Consider the following 18,801-nt stretch of genomic DNA (forward strand, 5'->3'; position numbering starts at 1 on the left):
TTCCTCTGAAGTTTGCATATTTGTTAGCATGAGACCCTGTCAAACCTTGATCACAATTGAAATATGAGCTTTTCCATTTGTTTCTCTCTACATATTCCAGGCTGACCTGGAACTTGCTATATGTACCTGGCTGTCCTTGAAATCACAGATATGCCCCTGCTTCTGTCTCTTGAGTACTGGCCTACAGGATCTGAGTACAGAGACTGTAACACACACAGCCATGGAGGTTGCCCTGCAAACCTGATGTGCAGGTACTGTAGAGAACCTATTCAAATTGGAGGTGATGGCAGACTGTGAGAAAGGACTGCTCACGGTGGAGGCTGTGCTACATTCGTCTGTATTCAAATGGGATTCTGGGGAAGGCATTCTGGCTTTTGTCTGTTCCTTTCTCCTGCCCTGTCCTTCAGACAGTCACCTTCTGTGTCTAGGCCACATGGTGGCCCTTCTGCTGGGCTTCCAACCTCAGCCAATGCTGCCCACTGGAGCAATCCAGAGCTCTTGACCCATCTCTATGGCAACAATTACAAAAGCCTTCTCACCCATTCCCAGCCCCCTCAGGCAATACTGAAATGTCAGGCTACACACAGATTTGTTTTCTTTTAGCTAATTTTGGAAAGTGGTTTATGTTGGCCGAACCGTGCTAATGAACAGTTCTGGTCCTATTTACATACTCTTTTTGTAAAGAGTCTCCTCTCCATCTCTCTACCTCCCGTTGTTAACAGACACTGGGTGTCTGGATCACACATGAGCCAGGAACCTCTCTAGAGGTGTCATGAGGGCATTTTTGCAATATAATGAGTCCTGGAATGCTGCTGCAATGGGGGCGGTGGCTTGCAGTCTTGACAGCTGAGGAGCTGGGTTGCTCACCTGTGCTGTATTTGGAGGAAAACCGTAAGGTAACTTGTAATCACGAGAGGACTGGGATCAAAGCAGTAGGCCCTACTTCTGATCTCATTCCAAATGAAGTCAGCGGTTGGAATCCAGGCCTGACCCCTTCCTGCTCCCCAGCCTCACTGTGTTCCTGGGGTGCAGATGAAAAGAGTGAGGGTCCCAGCCCCCTTGTCAGGAGTGATTTCTAGTCCCAGAAGAACATGATTAAAGAATGGATTTGTGACTTGAGGAATTTCTTTTTAACTCCTCTGGTGCAGAGTTCAGGGCACTGGGGACAGTTTCAAGGTACTTGTGGGTTTGTGGATGACCTTTACTCGGTGGCTCAGTTTTTGTTTTTAAATCTAACATTTTTAGCCTTTTGGATGTCACCCCTTTGGTTTTCTTGGTGCCCTAACGCTTCCTTCTCACCTAAGGAAAGACATTTCAGATGCTTCTCCAGTTCATATGCTTCGGGAGGAATCAGGATGGGCGTGGAATGGCTCTGTGAACCCCAAAGAGGAAGAATATGTGCCTGCAGGCCCCTGAGCAAGACAGGAGGGCCTCCTGGGTGCAGCCCCCAGCCCTTGCATTGACCTGGGCAATCTTGGTCAAAGCCTGCCGTTAGTTTCCTTGCCTCAATTTCCTCATCATGTGGCCCTCACTAAAATCAGTTGCATCCAAAGATTGGAGTCCAGTGCCTGACACATGTGCATTGAGGCTTACTGGCTGAATGAACCATCCATCGTGGCCATTCTGGGCCTCAGCCCTGTGGCCCTCTGACTGGGTGATACTTCCCCAGAGAGGGAAGTCCTACACATAGAACTTTTGCTGACCTCTACACAGTAGAGGGCTGTTGACACCCCCCACCTGCATTATGGCAGCCTTAAGATGTCGCCCATACAGCAATGTCTTCTCTTCCACTCTTTCTCCACACCCAGTGAAGGAATGTGAATGAAACCCTGAAATTCTATGAAAGACTGTTAGAACTTCAAAAAACTAAGCATAAAGTATGCTTATTTACAATGGTGGTCTATTTAGACTTACTCATCCTTCTCTTAAGATTTAACACCATAAGGAATCCTAGCAGATGGCTGATTGAAATATAGTAGGGCTAGCTTTGCAAGAAGAACCTGCCATTTGCTGTACATGATGCTATATATATATACACCACACGCATTCCTGCTGTCACATCATCCAGATGAGGGCACCAGATCTCTTGGAACTACAGTCACTGACAGTTCCATACGGGTGCTGAGAACTGAACCTAGGTCCCTTAGAAGAGCAGCAAGTGATCTTAACCACTGCACCATCTGCAGTTTTTGCTTGTCTTTTAAGACAGGGTCTCCTCTAGCTCAGGTAGGCTTTCAACTTCCAGTTCTCCACCTCTACCTCCCAAGTGCTTGGATTATAGGGGTGTTTCAGAATCCCCATCAAATTCCAAACTTTTGTGGTGGGGGATAGCAGCTTGAGCTGGAGGTGGTTGTGGATACCTGCAGTACCAGCTACTCCAAAGACTAAGGCAGGAGACTTAAATATTCAAGTTTATCCTAGGCCGCATAGTGAGAGTCTTTCTTTAAATAAATATGTGTGTAAATGCATATATATAAATATATGTCACAAATATATATATATATCACAAATATATATATATAAATATATATATATATTTGTGTGTATAACAGTGCTTCCCATGAAGTGTTTTGCTATACAGATATCAGAAACAAGCCATCCCAGACAGTATTTTTTCTTATGACTAATACTTTCTCTTACAAGCAGGATTTTGTAATAGGATAAAACAGTATTTGGAAATGTAATTCTTATACTTCCAAGTGGCAGCAAATTGCTTCCTCCCACAGCATGTGCCAGGGCAAGGCAGTGATCTCTTCATCTCTCTCTGTTTCCCCCTCCTTCCAAGATGGTAGAACGTGGAGGCCTCATGACTATACAGCAGCAGTGTGCCTAGTGAGGCTGGCTGTTTGGAAGGAGAAGGAACCTGAGTTTTTAATAATAATAATTTTAAAAAAGCACCAGGAGAGAGTCCCTTCAAACTGGGTCTGTGTGGGCTTTTCTAAGATGTCACAGTTTCAGTCAGGTGTCCCATGGCCTGTTGAATTGGCTAATTAATGAGAGCCACTATCTCTATCAGAGCCACCGTCACCTTGAGACCATGATAAAAGCATGGAATGTGTGGGATATTATAATACACTCCCAGAATCCAAGACCTTGGGAGGTAGATGTAGATCTGCAAATGGGTGGAGAAGGAAAATGTTGGAAGTTGGTAGCAGAGTGGCCACTAACTTTGGAAAGACTGACACAGAGCTGAACTAACTCTCATGTTAGAGCTTTTAAGATGAAACACTTCCCACTGTTGTGGCTGTGTGTAGTATCCAGACATTGCCTGAGAATGGAGAGAAGGGCAATGTGTTCATTGTGAAAGACCAGTCCTTTGTCTGTTTAGAATAGACTCTATGGAGTAAATACTGGTTTGAGCACATACAAACCTCAAAGGTGTCTGGGAAATCCTGTGACAGGAGTTAGTTGTGGATGAAAGTGGAATGCAAATTCTATGAAGTCCAAAGATTGCAGTACCCAGTCAGAGTTGTTTCTTTTACTTGTGGTCACCGGAGACATTCATCAAGCCAGAATAGTCTCCTTGAAAACAAAAAGTAATTAGGCCTGACAGCTGAAGTCAAATCAGACCTTTGGGAATGACCTAATTGCTTTTTGTTCAAGGCCTGGCATCGATTTGCCCTTGGCCTTAGTGTCAACACAAGCAAACATGGGCAGCCTCTGGCTGGTGGCTCTATCCTTGCCACTGAGAGGACAAAGGACAGCAACATCCCAGAGGTCTTTGGCCTCTGTGTTCACCTGCAATGCCGGTCAGGCAGAGAATTCTGTGGGTAAACACTGATTGCTGCTGAAACTGCCTCTCACCGTTTGGACCTTTGGCTGCCTGCATCTTTACTGACTGGGAATTTCTCCCAGCAGCTAGAAGATGGGTGGGTCTATCAGTTTCATCCCCACCTCTGTGTTACTGGCAACTACTTAGTTTTGAGGATCACACTGTGGTGACATTGATCACGATGAGAGATCTCATTCCACCCTAGTTATTTTTGGCATCTGTAAGCAATCCAAGGCCTCGACTTCTGGCACCATGTGGTTGGGATATTAAGTAACTGCTTCCTGTGCGAGTACAGACAAAGCTTTGAGAGTCCTAACCTTCTCCATCTATCTCATTGGTCGTTTTGAGCGCATTCTGCTTGCTGTTGCTCACTTCCTAATGAGTATGTCTGGAGAAAGCTGAATGTACATTCAATGTGTCTTGTGTTTTTCTCCTCTAGATTGAGAACATAGATGCCTGCTTGAATTTCCTGGCAGCTAAGGGAATCAACACCCAGGGGCTGTCTGCAGAAGGTGAGTCAGAGCCCACGCCTTCTCAATACTAGCAGTGCCCACCTGTTACCAAAAAAGTAATGGCTGTAGTCAAGACCAGGGGTGCTGGTGGGCCATCCTGGTTGGGTGCCCTTCCAGGCAGAGTTGAGGATGCTAACTTTCTGACAGCTCACAAATCACTCTCAGAATTTGACCCAGTGTGCATGCCACAGAGGGTGTGGGAGAAAAGAGGGAGCATGCTGCTCCAGTTGGAGAAGTGCCTGCTTGAACAACAATGATTCCCAGTCCTGTGACGCAGCAGGTTATCCATCAGCCATTATCTGTGGGAAAGAGAACATGCAACCACAGAACAAAATTCAACCATCCAGCGCCCAGGGAACTGCTTAGTCTTTAGTGGTATCACCTTTCCTTGCTCTTGAAAACCGGAAGAGTGAGGTCTGTGAACACACTACAGCATTCTAACCTCCTGATTAGCTTTTAATTAACTTTGGTGGCTAAAGTTAATCACTCATAGTGTCTGCTAGAGGTTTGTTGTCAGGTGGGGTAATGGTTTGGAGTAGGCTGGCCAGAATTATCTACCTCCTCAGACAGCACCTCCACCTGGAATCTTCTCAGAGTCCTTAGTCTCTCTCTCTCTCTCTCTCTCTCTCTCTCTCTCTCTCTGTGTGTGTGTGTGTGTGTGTGTGTGTGTGTGTGTGTGTGTGTGTGTGTGTGTGTGTGTGTGTGTCCTCCCCCTCCCTCTGTTTGTAAATACAGGCAGCTGCCAGCTCTGAAGCTGCCATAGGCCAGGCATCTTCCCAACCTCATTAGGCTGCATCTGCCTCCGGTTTTCCCCGGAACAGGTAGAGCAGTCGGGGCGTTCCAATTGCTCCTCCTAGTATAGCAGGAGTGTGCTCTGAAAAGATATAGGGGAGCATTGGCCCTGGGAGTTGGGGTGGGGCTGAGGGGAGCAGTGAGGCCGGAGTCCACAGATGGAGCAGGTAAGTTTGCAGACCTCATCAGTTCTACATGGGCCTTGTCTTTGCCAAGAGGTGAAAGCTTGGATCTTCTGGCTGTGTTTCTGAGCTGTTGTCTCTTTTGTGTTGGAGGTGGGTGGCATCCATGGCTTCCGGGCATAGTGTGCCTCTGCATGAATGTGTCAGGAAGGAGTTGGAATTCTCCTTTTGCTAAGCCTGGCCTTGGGCAGGCATGGTCACCACCCGGTTCCATGAGTAGCTTGGCCAACCTTAATCTCAGGACTTACAGAAAGATACCTAGAGGATTGCCCTTCCTGGGCTGCTGGCCTCATCTCTGTGGACTTTGTGTACATTGCCAGGACCTACAGGGTTCAGCAGTAGGCACAAATTCAGAGAACAAGATGTTCCACTATTCCTGTGCTGACCAGTAGGTGGCAGAACACGTTCCTCTTAGTGCCTAGGAATGGGGTGGGTTTCCCTGCAGGGAGTTTTACAGAGTTGTGCTTTATAGCAAGGAATCAAGGAGACGTTCATTGTGCAGGCTTGCCTCCTCCCCTAAGCCTGGAGATGATCCATGGCCACTTACCAGGGCACTATTGTCTGTCTTTCTGTCCTTCTCTATACTCTGTGGCATAGAAGTGGGCCCAGTGATTATTTACTGAACAAATGCCAGCTGTGCTCTGGTGGACTTGTCTGTATTGGCTCCAATTCTCATGGCTGAAGATGGAGTTTATGGGACTCGTGGTTTACTGATGGAGAAACTGGCTGAAAGCTGTTTTGAGTGGGGCTGGAGACAGCTCCGTGGGTGAAGCGCTTCTCTGTGCAAGCATGAAGACCTGAGCTGGAGCCCACAGAACCCATGGAAAATCTGGGCATGGCATCCCAAGCCTTGCCTGGAAACCTCATACTTAGAGTTGAGGAAGGTAGAGGTTGGTGACAGGAGGATCCCTGGAACTCTGTCAGATAGCCAATTGGTAAGCTTCAGGTTCAATGATGAAAGTCTCTGTCTCAAAAGTTAAAATAAAGAGACATGGAGGAAGACACCAGACATTTCCACATCTGTGGCTCCCCCACAGTGTATTTGGACATACACGTGTGCACACACATACACACCACAAACACAGAGAGTTTGTGAGTGACATCTCTGGTAAGTACTGATTTACCCTGGAAGCTAGAGACACAGCGCTGTCTCTGGAAAGGCCCCAAGGCTGCCCAAACACGGTATCTGCCTTTTTTAGCTGCACTGGACACTACTTCCCTAAGTGCAGCTCTTGTTAGTCATAATCAACTTGCAGAGTAGGAACCTAAAGAATACCCAGTGTGCTCAGCTGTCAATGCAATACACCTCATTCTTGATCACTGCTTCTCCACCACAGGGGAGAATGACCCAGGGCCAGGAGGAATGAAACCCAGGCATTCTCACAGAGGCCACCCCCACTCTCTACGACAGATATGACAGGTGGAGTCTGGAAGGACTATGAGGCAGGGCAGATCTTGAACATCACCCCAGGGCAGGGCAGGCTTACACTAGCAGACTCTGGCACATCTCCAAGAGCAAAGAACTAGGCCTGAGCTTCAAGGGCACCGAGAGTGCAGGAGGCGTGGGCCAGGGGCCTCTCAGACCATCAGCAGCACCTCTGTGGACTACTGCTGCAGCCACTGCCCTTAGGCACCCGCCGTCTGGGTCTGGAACAAAGGCTCACTGTGGCTCTCTAAAGGCAGGTTAGGGCAGGTCTGCACCACTACAGCAGCACAGGACAGGTGCACACAGCCTGCTGGTTCCAAAGCCAGCTGTAATCACTGGGAAAGGGTGGAGATGCATCTGAGGGGCTTTCCAGCTGCCAGTGTGCCGCCTCTGAGGAGGAGCCTGGGGCACTGGATTGGCTTCAAAAGGAAGACAAAAAACATTAAAACTGCATTATTTCTTTAAACATTATGATGATTTTCTGACATTACAGGTGACTGTGAACAGGGGCAGAGGCAAGTGGGAGGCCCTGGACTCAGCAGTTACGGGCCATTCTTCTAGGCGACTCCCGCAAGGAGTGTGTGCTTTTGAAGTGACATCAGCTGCCAACCTGCCCCATCCTTTCATCTTGGGTGGGGGAGCAGGAAGTCTCTATGGACCCTTAGGGTGCAGGAAACAGATGGAGTGTCTCCATTTACCATCATCCTCACATCATCAAGTGTGACACTGAGTGGCAGTTTCTGTCCCTCCGCACAAGGGTCCCCATGGCCTCTGCTTCTGTGCTCTCATCCCACCTTCCCCATAGATAGTGCCGTTGGTGGGACACAGGAACACCAAAGTGGGGTGGGTGGTTGAGGGGTTCAAGGCAATCATGCTGCCAGCTCATCTGCAGGAGCAATGCCACAGACCCACAGGGCTGGTGAGGGGTGGGGGTTGGATAAGAGATTCATAGTTTCTATCTGCAGTACCTTCCTCCTCAAGCTTTGACTCAAAATTCCTTCTGCCCTCTGGGCAGGTTTGTTTATATTGATATTCTGATGTATATGACTTTGTGACCAGGCTGGGATTCCTATTTGAAATGTTGAAACAAGCCCAGGGTGGCGGCCACTCCTTTAATTTCAAGCATAATCCTGCAGGTCTCTATAATTTGGGGCCATCCTGGTCCTTTTAGAGAGTATCAAGCCAAGGCTACAGAGTGAGTCTCCAAACAACAACAACAACAACAACAACAACAACAACAACAACAACAACAAAAGTGTTGAAACATAATAACTTTGCCAGAGAAGGCTCTGTTGGTAGCATGCTTGCCTAACATGCTGGAAGCCCTGGGTTCAGTCTCCAGCACCACATAAACCTAGTGTGGGGGTGCATGCTTCTAAGCCCAGCATTTGGGGACATAGACCCAAGAGTATCACAAGTTCAAGGTCATCTTTGATTATACTGAGATCAAGGCCAGACTGGGCTACACAAGACGTTGTTTCAAAAGCAAAACAAAATATAACCAGTCTTTGGCTTAGCCATCATACCTGGCATCCACTTATATTATCTCTGTATATGAGCCATTGGGAACAAAGGGGTCAGGCAGAAACCAAAGAAAGTATGTATCCTGCCAGTTGTGAATGTCACTGGAACTGAATGGTCTGTGCCATTTGTCCTTCTGTTTGAAGGAGGGTGGCTCAAGAAAAGAAAGCAAGTACTTAGCCAGCCAGGTGCTCCATGGACCAGGCACTTCTCTCTGTGTGTTCCCATTTTTTAACCTGTGTTGGAAGTCTAGGTGAACTCTACTGATCACATACAGAACAAGGCTCCCTTCTCAGAGCCTTGGGAAGTGTCAGCATTCTTGTGGGCTGAGGGGTTTATTTCTCGGCTTCCTCTGTGAAACTGGCTCCCCATACAAATACCATTTGGAAATGTGGGCAGAACACAATTCTAGCTATTTGGGATGCTGTCTGTTACAGACCACCCATGGGTTAGCTTTTAGAGCTTTCAACTCTGTTGAGTTCTTTGTGATATGAAAACAAAATTAAACAGTTTATCGATTGGGGAATAGATAAGCAAAATATGGTATGCCCATATAGTGATATACTATGCAGCACTGTAAAGCCAATGTGTGCTCTAATGTGGTTGGACAAAGTGTTATGCTAAGGGCCAGTGGTGTAGCCCAGTGGTAGAAGGCTTGCCTAGCACATGTGTGAGGCCCTAGATTCAGTTCCCAGTACTATAAAAAGAATGTCAAACAACAACAATGACAAAATATATGTGAAGTAAAAGAAGCCAAATACAAATGACTACAAATTGTATGGTTTACATAAAATGTCTAGAAAAGGCAAATCTGTTGAGGCAGCTGATTCCTGGGTGCCTAGGAGTTTTAGGACTGGTTGCCACTGAGTGCAAGGAATTGCATCAATAGAAATGTTCTAATATTAGAACTGATTCAATTCACTGAAAATCATTGAATTGAATACTTAATTTTATGTATACAAGGTGTGTAATGCCTCAATTTTATTTGAAGAACCAGAAAGAAAGCCACTGTTGAACCTCATCTACTATGAGGTTATCTGTGATGATTTTCTTTGGATGATCTTCAGAGAAACCTGGGTGAGCAGACTTCTTCTCAGGCTTCCTTTGGGTGGAGAGCCGAGAGAGGGCGCTGAGGGGGCTGCAGGGAGGGTCCTGTGTTTTCTGAGCACAAAATCCACAATGAGGTGGCACAGCAGGTGTACGCATGCTCAGTTTCTCATGCACTCTGCCCACACTTGTCACATCTGCACAGGAAGGTACATGGAGATGCATTCAAGGTGTCAGGGAAGGAAACGGGGGCTCTGAGGCTTATGACAACACAAAGCCTTTAAGTCACGGACTGTAGAGATTCAGCCCCCGAGGTTGGATTATGAGTCCACAATCTTTATTAGAAAAAAATTGCCAAGAAAAGGTGTATTTGCTGGAGTCGCACTGTGACCTCTGACAGTTGGAAATGCTTTAGGAGAAAGGGAAGCAGTTATGAACAGCAAATGGCTTGATAGCCATGGAAGGTAGAGAAGGGACAAGCCCAGTGGGGTCAGCTGCACTGGGTGGGCTGGCAAGCTATGGGTACTGATATGGACATGCTCCCTACTGCAGCAGGCAGACTCTGAGCCCCTGGACATGCTGGGACTTCCCTATAATTTTGTTTTTCAGTTTTTCTTGTTTTCCCTCCTTTGTTTTTCTTGTGTGGTTTATTTTTTTAATGTGTTAAGGAATGTTGGATGCACCAAGAGAATGAAGAATACTTACATGCCCACCAGCCACCTTAATAAATAAAACATTATCTGGTCTGTTTTTAAATTCACCACATATGAAGGGCATGCAAGCAAGCCAAGTCACACAGTGTTAGGAAAACCAGCCCTTGAGCTAGAAAAAAACCTGGATTCAAGTTCCACCTCCAGGCTTATTAACTTGGAGAAATCCCAGTGCCTTTCTGAGCTTCAGTAATGGAGGGAGGGGTGACAATGTTCCGTGTGCAGGGGTCAGGATGATAGACAGATACCATGCACTTGTGACTAGCCTGGAGATGAGCACTAGGCAGTCATAAAACTTGCTAATTGCAAACTGCCCTGATAACTGGGAATGACGCAAAAATAGATTTTGCATAGATTTCATCTCCAGGAATAGCTGTTATCTCTCCAGTGGACTCACATTTTGAGAGGAATTTGTCTCTTTCTCTCAAGTTCCTTCCTTCATAGGTGCTCATCTGAATGTCGACATTTGTTTGACTCTTAAGTTGCATCCCTTACTCAGGTCTCTGTCCAATCAATGACCAGAGGAGTGTTGTTTCAGTTGTTGGCTTCAGTTTCCCCATGACTGAAGTAGCTGACTGAGTCACCTTCCCCTCCCCCAGCCTCAAGTCTGTGATGTTCGTGTACTTATAAGGATGCTGTTCCTTCAGTTTCCTTGGGCTGGAGAAGAAAACAGCTGAAGTATTAAAGCTGAGCTACACAGTTAGGGGGTGTACCCCCATCGATGGCACTGTCTCTGCTGTCTCCATTGTAAGGGATAGTTCATAAGCAATGGCTTATGACTGGACTTCCACCTGTTGTTGTGGCATAATTAAGAGCCCCATGTATCAATATCGAGGTTTGGGCTGGAGAGATAGATGGTTTAGCAGGTAAAGGCATTTGCCACCAAATGACCTGAGTTCAATTCCTGGGGCCTACAGGGAGGAGAGCACTGACTTCTACAAGTTGTCCTCTGACTTCCACAAGTGTGCCATGGCATCCACTTCCTCCTCATGAATACAATGCACAATGAAGTTTAAAAATAAATTATAGTGAAGAGACATCTCAGTGGTTAAAAGCACTGATTGCTCTTTCAAGGGACTTAGATTCAGTTAACAGTAACTCCAGTTCCAGGGGATCCAACACCCACTCCTACAGGCAAAAGACGCAGAGGCTTTGAACCTTGCAACATGGAAACACATTTATAAAAATACAGTGCACACACATTTATGCCAGAAAGATACTCATAAAAATAAACATTTAATAACTAAGTCATGGTTTTCACAATAACTTTGGGAGAGGTACCTCTAGTACAGCATGAAGCTGGAGCTGTATGGCCATTTTCTTTTGGGTTCTGAGGCTGTGGTCTTCCTGTAGCACCAAGAGCGGTAGAGAGTATCTTTGTTGGTGATGAATCTTGATGCAGATGCCCTCATTTACTCTGCAAGGATGGCTTTGTGTGATGAGACTGCCTGTGGAAGTATTATTGTCTTTCCTCGAAGGCAGGAGAGATGATGTGACCTGTATAGCTTGAGAGTAGTAGGCTGGAGTCTAGAGGTGTAGACTTTGTAAATTCCATGTTTGCCCTGTCATCCTTCACAGAACCTGCTAGCCTCCAAAGTGTGGCGGGAAGACCGAATTCCAGTAGTCTGTATTGTCCGTTCCTTCATAGCCTGGGGAAAGGGATGCTTCAGCAAAACAAATGCTTTGTACCAGTCTAACTTGGGGGAAGGGGATTATAAAACAGGCCCAAAGCCCTGGCTGGCTGCCTTATCTTCTTTGCAGGGAACATGGCTTGTCCTGAAGGCATACATTACTTTGCTTCACACATTCTCTACACTGGACCTCGGAGGAAGCCCTTGTGCCTTCCTGGGCAGGTTTCCTCAGCCAGGGCTCAGCCAGAGGCCTGGATACACCATAAAAGCAGGACTGCTGTCTCCCACTCTCTCACAAGGTCCCTTAAGCTTCCTTGGCTTTGCTTTGGGCTAGCTCCCTCACTCATCAGCATAGCAGGAGGGTATAACGAGTATCACCTCTCCTGGTTTCCTTCTCTGATGTCCCTCTTTCTCGGTGGCCCTGCCACACCCCCTTGGAGTCAGTGTAGCCTCTTGCTATTGGCAGCTGGTATTAGAATTGCTACATAAAAGGATGGATGCTTAGCTTCTGTATGGAATAAATATTTTATTCCTTGCCACAGCTCTTTATGCATGCCTCAAGGCAAATGCATTTTAATGTCTGAAAAATACTGTATGGAATGTAAAACTCTTCCCGCTCTGTTCAAGTTTATTTTAACATAGGAAGTGTTTCATGTGAGCGCTGATGGGCTCTGGTTCTTATGTTCTTGACCCACATTCAACCTGAATTAGAGTTAAGGATTCAAAGGGAAGCTGAGCCATGGGTTTGAAAGGAAGATGAGCGGGTAGAGGACAGAGAGGATTTGGAGTCAGTGGCGGCCACTTGGCATGCTTGTGTGGCTTGAGGCTCAGATGTGGACTTGGCAGATTGCACTAGACCATACTGTCTCTGCTCGAGCCAGAGAGCAGTCTGGATCCAGAGTCTTGCCCAGATCACAGGCTCAGTCTTGAGGAGGACGCTCATTCTTTCACTGGTGTTCTTACTGAGAAGTTCCTCCTGGCTCTGACCAGCCAGCCAGCCAGTCCTGACTTGCCTGACTTCAACCCCATGGGGAGACTAAACTAATTTCTTTGTGGTTTAGGAGTGATCTTAATGGATGTCTTGGAGTTGAACTGAGGTGGGGCTGAAGAAGCCCATTGAATGTGGAAAGAAAGGGTGACAAGAATCTTTATTTTATTTAAACTGTCTGTGTAGAGGCTTCTTGAACATTTGTTCTAAAAACTACAATACGTATTAAGCAAGGAACTCAAGTTTTATTTATGAAAACAACAAGCAGATTGACTATGCTAAGTCATTTCTAGTTTAGACAGGGAAGGGGGGCAAATTATGTACAAAATTAGGTGTTCCTAAAAACATTTAAAATCTCATGGCACTTTCACTATGCCTCCAGTTTGAGGTTTGCTGTTTCCCATGTTTATGCATCTGGTTACAAGACTCTCCTTATTGTCTTGCAGAGATCAGGAATGGGAACCTCAAAGCCATTCTAGGCCTCTTCTTCAGCCTCTCCCGATACAAGCAGCAACAGCAGCAACAGCCCCAGAAACAGCACCTCTCATCGTCCCCTTTGCCACCTGCGGGGTCTCAGGTGGCCGGAGCACCTTCCCAGTGCCAGGCTGGCATTCCTCAGCAACAGGGGCTGGCCGCTCCCCAAGCCCCGTGCCAGCCTCTCCAGCCAGCTTCACATCAGCAAGCAAAAACACAAGCGGAAATGCAGTCCAGGTGGGCTCTGCGTGGGGATGCTGATCTTCAAGGTGTCCTTCACCCCAGCTGCATAGGGTAGCCTGTATGGTCTGTGGTTTTCATTTTCGAGGAACTAGCATGGCCTTGAGATAAATACAAGGCTTCCCCTATGTCGGGTGGAGATGTGTGCTCTTACAGGTCAGAATGGACAGCAGCTAGTGATAATACCTACCCCTGTCATAACTAGTCTGTAACACACACACATGCATGCATGCACACACGAATGTTTGCACGTACTTACTCTAGTGGCCTAAATCACTGCAAACATGGACTTCAAATCTTTTTGGTGTTGACCTGGAAGCCTAATGTTCAGTCAGGTGTAAAGATCATTTACTCAATGGTTGAAAAAGTTCTGTGCTAACACATGACCCCCTTTGCCATAGGAGAAGTAGAGGCAATGCCTAAGAAAAGTGGCAATAGGGGAAGAGTCAGCTGCCTTCCCAAGGAGGGTGAGAAGTGATGACAAATGTGCCTGGATTCTGCTGAACTTAGACAATGGGAGCTATGTGCCTTGAGCTTAGTGGAGGAGAGTCATGCTGAGCAGGAACATCCCTTGCCCTGCAGGATCCTTGCCACTCTTTCCGGAGGGACCCATGCCTAACACTTACACTGGCCACAGAAGAAAACAAAGTGGAATTTAGTTATTGTCCGTGCTTCAATGGGAATAGGCATGTGGATTTATAAGCCATTCTGTAAAAGATCTCCCACAAATCATTTGCTTTCGTGGCAGAAAAAAGGACCAATGATGGGTTAGGAACTTGAAAGCTTTTGGCTTAGGAGAAAGTCTTGCAGCAATGCCTATTGCAACTGTTTTCTGTAATGCTACCAGTCTTTAGCTGTGAAACCCAGTGCCAGTGATCTGACTGGTTGCTTGATTTACTCGAAAGTGTCCTGAAAAACTGTATGCCCCAAAGCACCAGTGCAGAAGGCTTCTTGAACTCTTTGGATCTTTTAACACCTGCTGGCTAGAAGCCAAACCCAGAGCTGCTTGACCCCCAAATCCCATGGAGTCACAGCTGTGTTTCCCCATGAAAGGTGCAGTTTCCCAGCTGGTAGGGTGTTATAGCCAGGAGTTATGGGTCTAATGTAAATGATGCTCCCTAATTAATTATCTAATTATCCAACTGGTGCTATGGAAATTTTGAATTAGGAGAGTAGCATGGACTAGCAATGAGAGAGGGGAGAGGGAAAAGGAGAGGGAGAGAAAGTGAGGGTGGGAGAGAGAGAGAGAGAGAGAGAGAGAGAGAGAGAGAGAGAGAGAGAGAGATAAGCATCCAGATAACCGTTGCTCTTTCCTTGGGAGGGATGCCTGACTGGGATCTGTCCCCTGGCTGGAGGATCCCTGGTGGCCCTGGGTGATTTGTTTGATGAGTCCATCATTTCCCACACTGCCTTCTACATAGGCTTGTTTCCTGGATTACTCATTAAAATTACAGTGCATGAAAAAGATCCTGTGGGGGAAGTGGAGAGAGCATCCCAGTTGAGTTGTTATGATGGTTGTTGTGTGTCTGCTCAGGACCTTGAATCTGCCAGTATGCACTCCTTTATCTACTCAGTGCAAAGCCTTCTATGTGCCAGGTCTTGTTAGTCACTTGGGAGTCAGAGATAAATGATAGCCACGATGCCTGCTCTCTGCATGTTGCTGGAGGAGGCTGCACACCAAGCATATGAACAGAGAGGAAGATGGGAGAGGCAGTACGTCTGCAGGAAGATGATGGGATTCGGGGTTGATAGTTTAGGTTGTGTTGATGGGAAGGCCCTTCTGAGCACATGGCACCTAGTGAAGACAGGTGAATGAAAAGAAACTAACTATGCAAACCTCAACCTCAGAGATCTGGCAGAGGGAGCAGCTAGTCTGGAGGCTCTGTGATAGGAGCAAACTTGGCATGAGAATGAGGAAAGACAGAACTGGAAGGTTGCCTGCAAGCCAAGAAGGCAAGCGAAGAAGGCAGCTGCTACCTTCCTTGTGGGGGACAATTGTGTGGCAATACAGCACTGAGGTCAGGCTGAATAAAGTGAGTTTGGACTCTGTTCTTAGGTGCCAGGAAGCTACAGGAGGCTCAGATTTAACATTTTTTAAAAATCTCTTTGGTGGATGAGCTTGTGGGGAGTAAGAGTAAAATGAAGAACTTTGCAGTCTAGGTGACGTGAGTAACTTGAAACAAGATGGTCTGAAGCAGATGGAGGTGGACCTTGAAGTGTATTTGGGATTTGGACCAAGGGGCCACTATCTAGAGTGGGGGAAGAAGAGAAAGCCCAAACAATAAAGCCAGATTTGTAGGTTTATAAGAAAGGCAACTTGCTGCTAATGAACACTTTACCTCCAGAAAAGCCAAATCAAGCAAAATTCATTTATTCCAACTGCAGAACGGTTCTTGTCACCATGTCACTGCTTTATGTCCCCTACACAGTGGTGGCATGGACGAGGATTTGAGTGGTTATGTCCTCATCTACCTCTCTATCCCACCAGGCTTGATTACTTCTGCACACAGTGATCCCCTTGTTGTGCCTGTTGCTTTCTACTTTTACTTTCAAAGGGATCATGCTAAGGTCTAGACATGGCCTATCCCATGCTAACACTCTGGCTATGAACTTACAGATGATAACATCACATTATTGGCAGCTTGCACTGTGTTATTAGCCCCATTCTACCTTTGGTAGCCAAAGTCCTAAAGACTAACCATTTGGACCATTGGCTATATGTGTCAGGTACTATTGCAAGCCAAGTCTGTTTTGATAGAACTCTTCGAGATGCAGACATGCCCATTAAGAAGACGTCTAGGTTCAACATATCCCAGGGCAGCAAACACCAAAATTTGTCAGCTTTCTAGGAAGCTGGCCAAAATTACTCAAGGACATCTGAGACATTGGCATGAGGATGTCAGAGCAGCTTCATTGCTGTACAGTCTGCATCATGACTGAGCACTTGGTCCATAGTTCACAACATGAAGTTTCCTACAGTATAGGCTGTCAGGAAGGAGCACATTTTCTAAGCCTTGCATTTTTCCCATTTGTGTCTACCTTGAATACAATCCATATTCCATTATTTAGGAGACATCCAAAAGTTGCTTGATTTCTTTTTTTCTCACCATCCTTATCTCTCCCTTCACTTTCCAAGAACAGTATTTCTTAACACAGGCTTTTTTCTGTGAATGGAGTGCAAGAAAAATGGATGTCAGATGATAACTGTTTCAGGCTAGGAGATGGCTCTGAGGTAGAATGTCTGCCATCCCCAGTACCCTAACTTTCATCTAAAAAGACATAAGAAAGATAAACAGCACAAAATAACTGCAAATTGTCCTTGATTAAATCTGACCAAGAGAAACCCTGTCTTGGGGGGGAAGGGGGAGAAAGAATCGATATGTATACATTTATGGGGCATTTGCTTTTACACCCCAGTGAACAAAATTGTCAAATAAATACATCAGTGTTTTAGAAAGGATTGCTTTATACATTATAAATGCTTCGTACTTCAGGCACTGCACTGATTTAAAGAGGTGCAAAGACAGGAAGGAGGAGCCAAGGCAGGGGGATTACCACAAATTCTAGGCCAGCCCAAAATATCTACTGAGAGTGATTCTCAGATTAGCCTTGGCTTCAATGTGAGACCCTATCACAGAAAACCAACTCAAACAAACACAGAGTATAAAGAAATCATGTAGCTGAGTGAAGGCAGAAAAGATATTTCGTATGGTGGGGGTGGGGCACAACATGAACGTCCTGAGACAAATCTTTTGTTTTACAGTCATTGGGACAAACCTAGGGCCTTGCACATAGTAGGCAAGTACTCAGCTACTGATTTATATCCCTAGCTTTCTTTTTACTTATTTTAAAATAAGGTCTCACTAAGTTGCTAAAGCTCGCCTTGAGCTCACTCTATAGTTCAGGCAGGTCTTAGACATGCCATCTGTGGTGTTTCATGCCATTTTTGATGGTCATGGACTTAGCCTCTGAAACTGGTTGCCCCAATAAACTCTTCTATCAGTAGCCTTGGTCATGGTATCTCTTTAGAGCAATAGAAAAGTAGCAAAGACACTGTTCTCCTGCCTCAACCTCTTGGGTAGCTGAGATTACAAGTCTAGGTTTTAGATAATCTTGATTGTCATTTCTTCACATTGTAAGTGTATCAAATCACTGGAGTTAGGCCTAGAGGACACTGTGTTTAGTGAAAATATACATAGGACCAGCCCAGGTACCTTCCTCTTGGCGTGTCTAACGAGTCTTTTCTCCTCACTCATCTGTCCCACCTTTTCCTTCCTGCCCTGCAGTGCCTCATCCAAGGACTCATCTCAAAGCAAAATCATCCGCTTCACTCTGGGTCAGAAAAAGATCTCTAGGTTAGCAGTTCTCTGTGTCCTATAAAGCATGGTTTACACGCAGCCCTCTCTTCTTGTTTCCTCCTCACTGGCTGACTTCCCTTTTGATTCCCATCCCTGCTCTGTGTCTCCAGTTGCCCGAACCCAAACATGCTTTGGCTAATGGTTCAGCTTGGGGAGTTGTGGGAGTGTGTTTATGTGTATGTGTATGTGACTGGCTCTGACTGGATGTTTCTCACTGTGTTGATTTCACCTCATTACCAGAATGCCATTCATAGGAGGAGGTGAGTTTCCAGGTAGTTACATAGCAATTTTACGATGAATGCATTTGCTCCCTGCTTCATCCCATCCGTAATCCGCATCTCCTTTCTGTGTGCTGTGCTTTGGCTATGGTCATTGTTGCTCAATTACTAACTGGGGTAGGGTTCCTTGTGAGCTGAGATCTGAAATGTGAATTCGCAGCAGAAGGCTATCCTGTCCTGTCTTTGTTTCTGGATTCTCCTGCCCACCATGGGGAGGTTGCCTCAGTTTCTTGGAAAAACAAAAACAAAACCCAGCTAGCTAGTCTGCAGGCATCCTGTCCTGAACCCTGGGACCCATGCTTGGGTGTGGGAAAACCAGGTACATTGTAACATATACAGATTTTTTTTAATCCTTGCCACCCCCAGGGTAATGAGGTAGGTCATGTTAATAGCCCCATTTTACAGTCATGGAAACTGAAATTTCACAAGTATGACATTTGCTCCTGGGCTACATGGAAGCTGGAAGAGAGCCCAGATTGTTTTGACCCAGAACCCTTAAGCCATGCCACCCCTTCTTTCTCTTGCATTCTGCTGTTGTGAAATTGTTGACACTTCTGTGTCAAACCTTGCTGCTTCAGCCATTGTCTCAGCCTTGTTCTTCACACTGCCCCTGTGCTCCCTGAGTGAAGCCACACAGGGATTGAATCTACCCTGTGATGACCAGTGCTGTGTTTATTTCCCAAGGAACTGTCTCCTGAAGGTGAATGAAAGCTGACCCTTCATGTCATCCATGTACAGATCTGTGACCAGCTGCCAGCTGTCCTGTCTGCTAGGCTCTAGGAAATTTTATAATCAGTTTCTTTTTCTGGAAATCTTGTGTGGGGCAAGTCCCAAACTTGGAACAACCAGACCGGTGAGAAAGAAACTGCA

At 46.2% G+C, this 18,801-nt stretch overlaps 1 protein-coding gene across 11 annotated transcripts in view; it reads left to right on the forward strand.

Annotated features, from left to right (window-relative positions):
* The window catches only part of Nav2 (neuron navigator 2), a 356,301-nt gene that overhangs the window by 146,946 nt on the left and 190,554 nt on the right, over window positions 1–18,801 (forward strand). For all 11 annotated transcript variants that reach the window (XM_027410497.2, XM_027410500.2, XM_035442487.1 and 8 more), the window contains exons 4-5: window positions 4,212–4,284; window positions 13,028–13,292. In XM_027410497.2, coding sequence (XP_027266298.1) covers window positions 4,212–4,284; window positions 13,028–13,292 — 338 coding nt within the window. The remainder of the gene's footprint in view (window positions 1–4,211; window positions 4,285–13,027; window positions 13,293–18,801) is intronic.

Source organism: Cricetulus griseus, chromosome 3 (genome assembly GCF_003668045.3).
Source record: "Cricetulus griseus strain 17A/GY chromosome 3, alternate assembly CriGri-PICRH-1.0, whole genome shotgun sequence".
Lineage (NCBI taxonomy): Eukaryota > Metazoa > Chordata > Mammalia > Rodentia > Cricetidae > Cricetulus > Cricetulus griseus.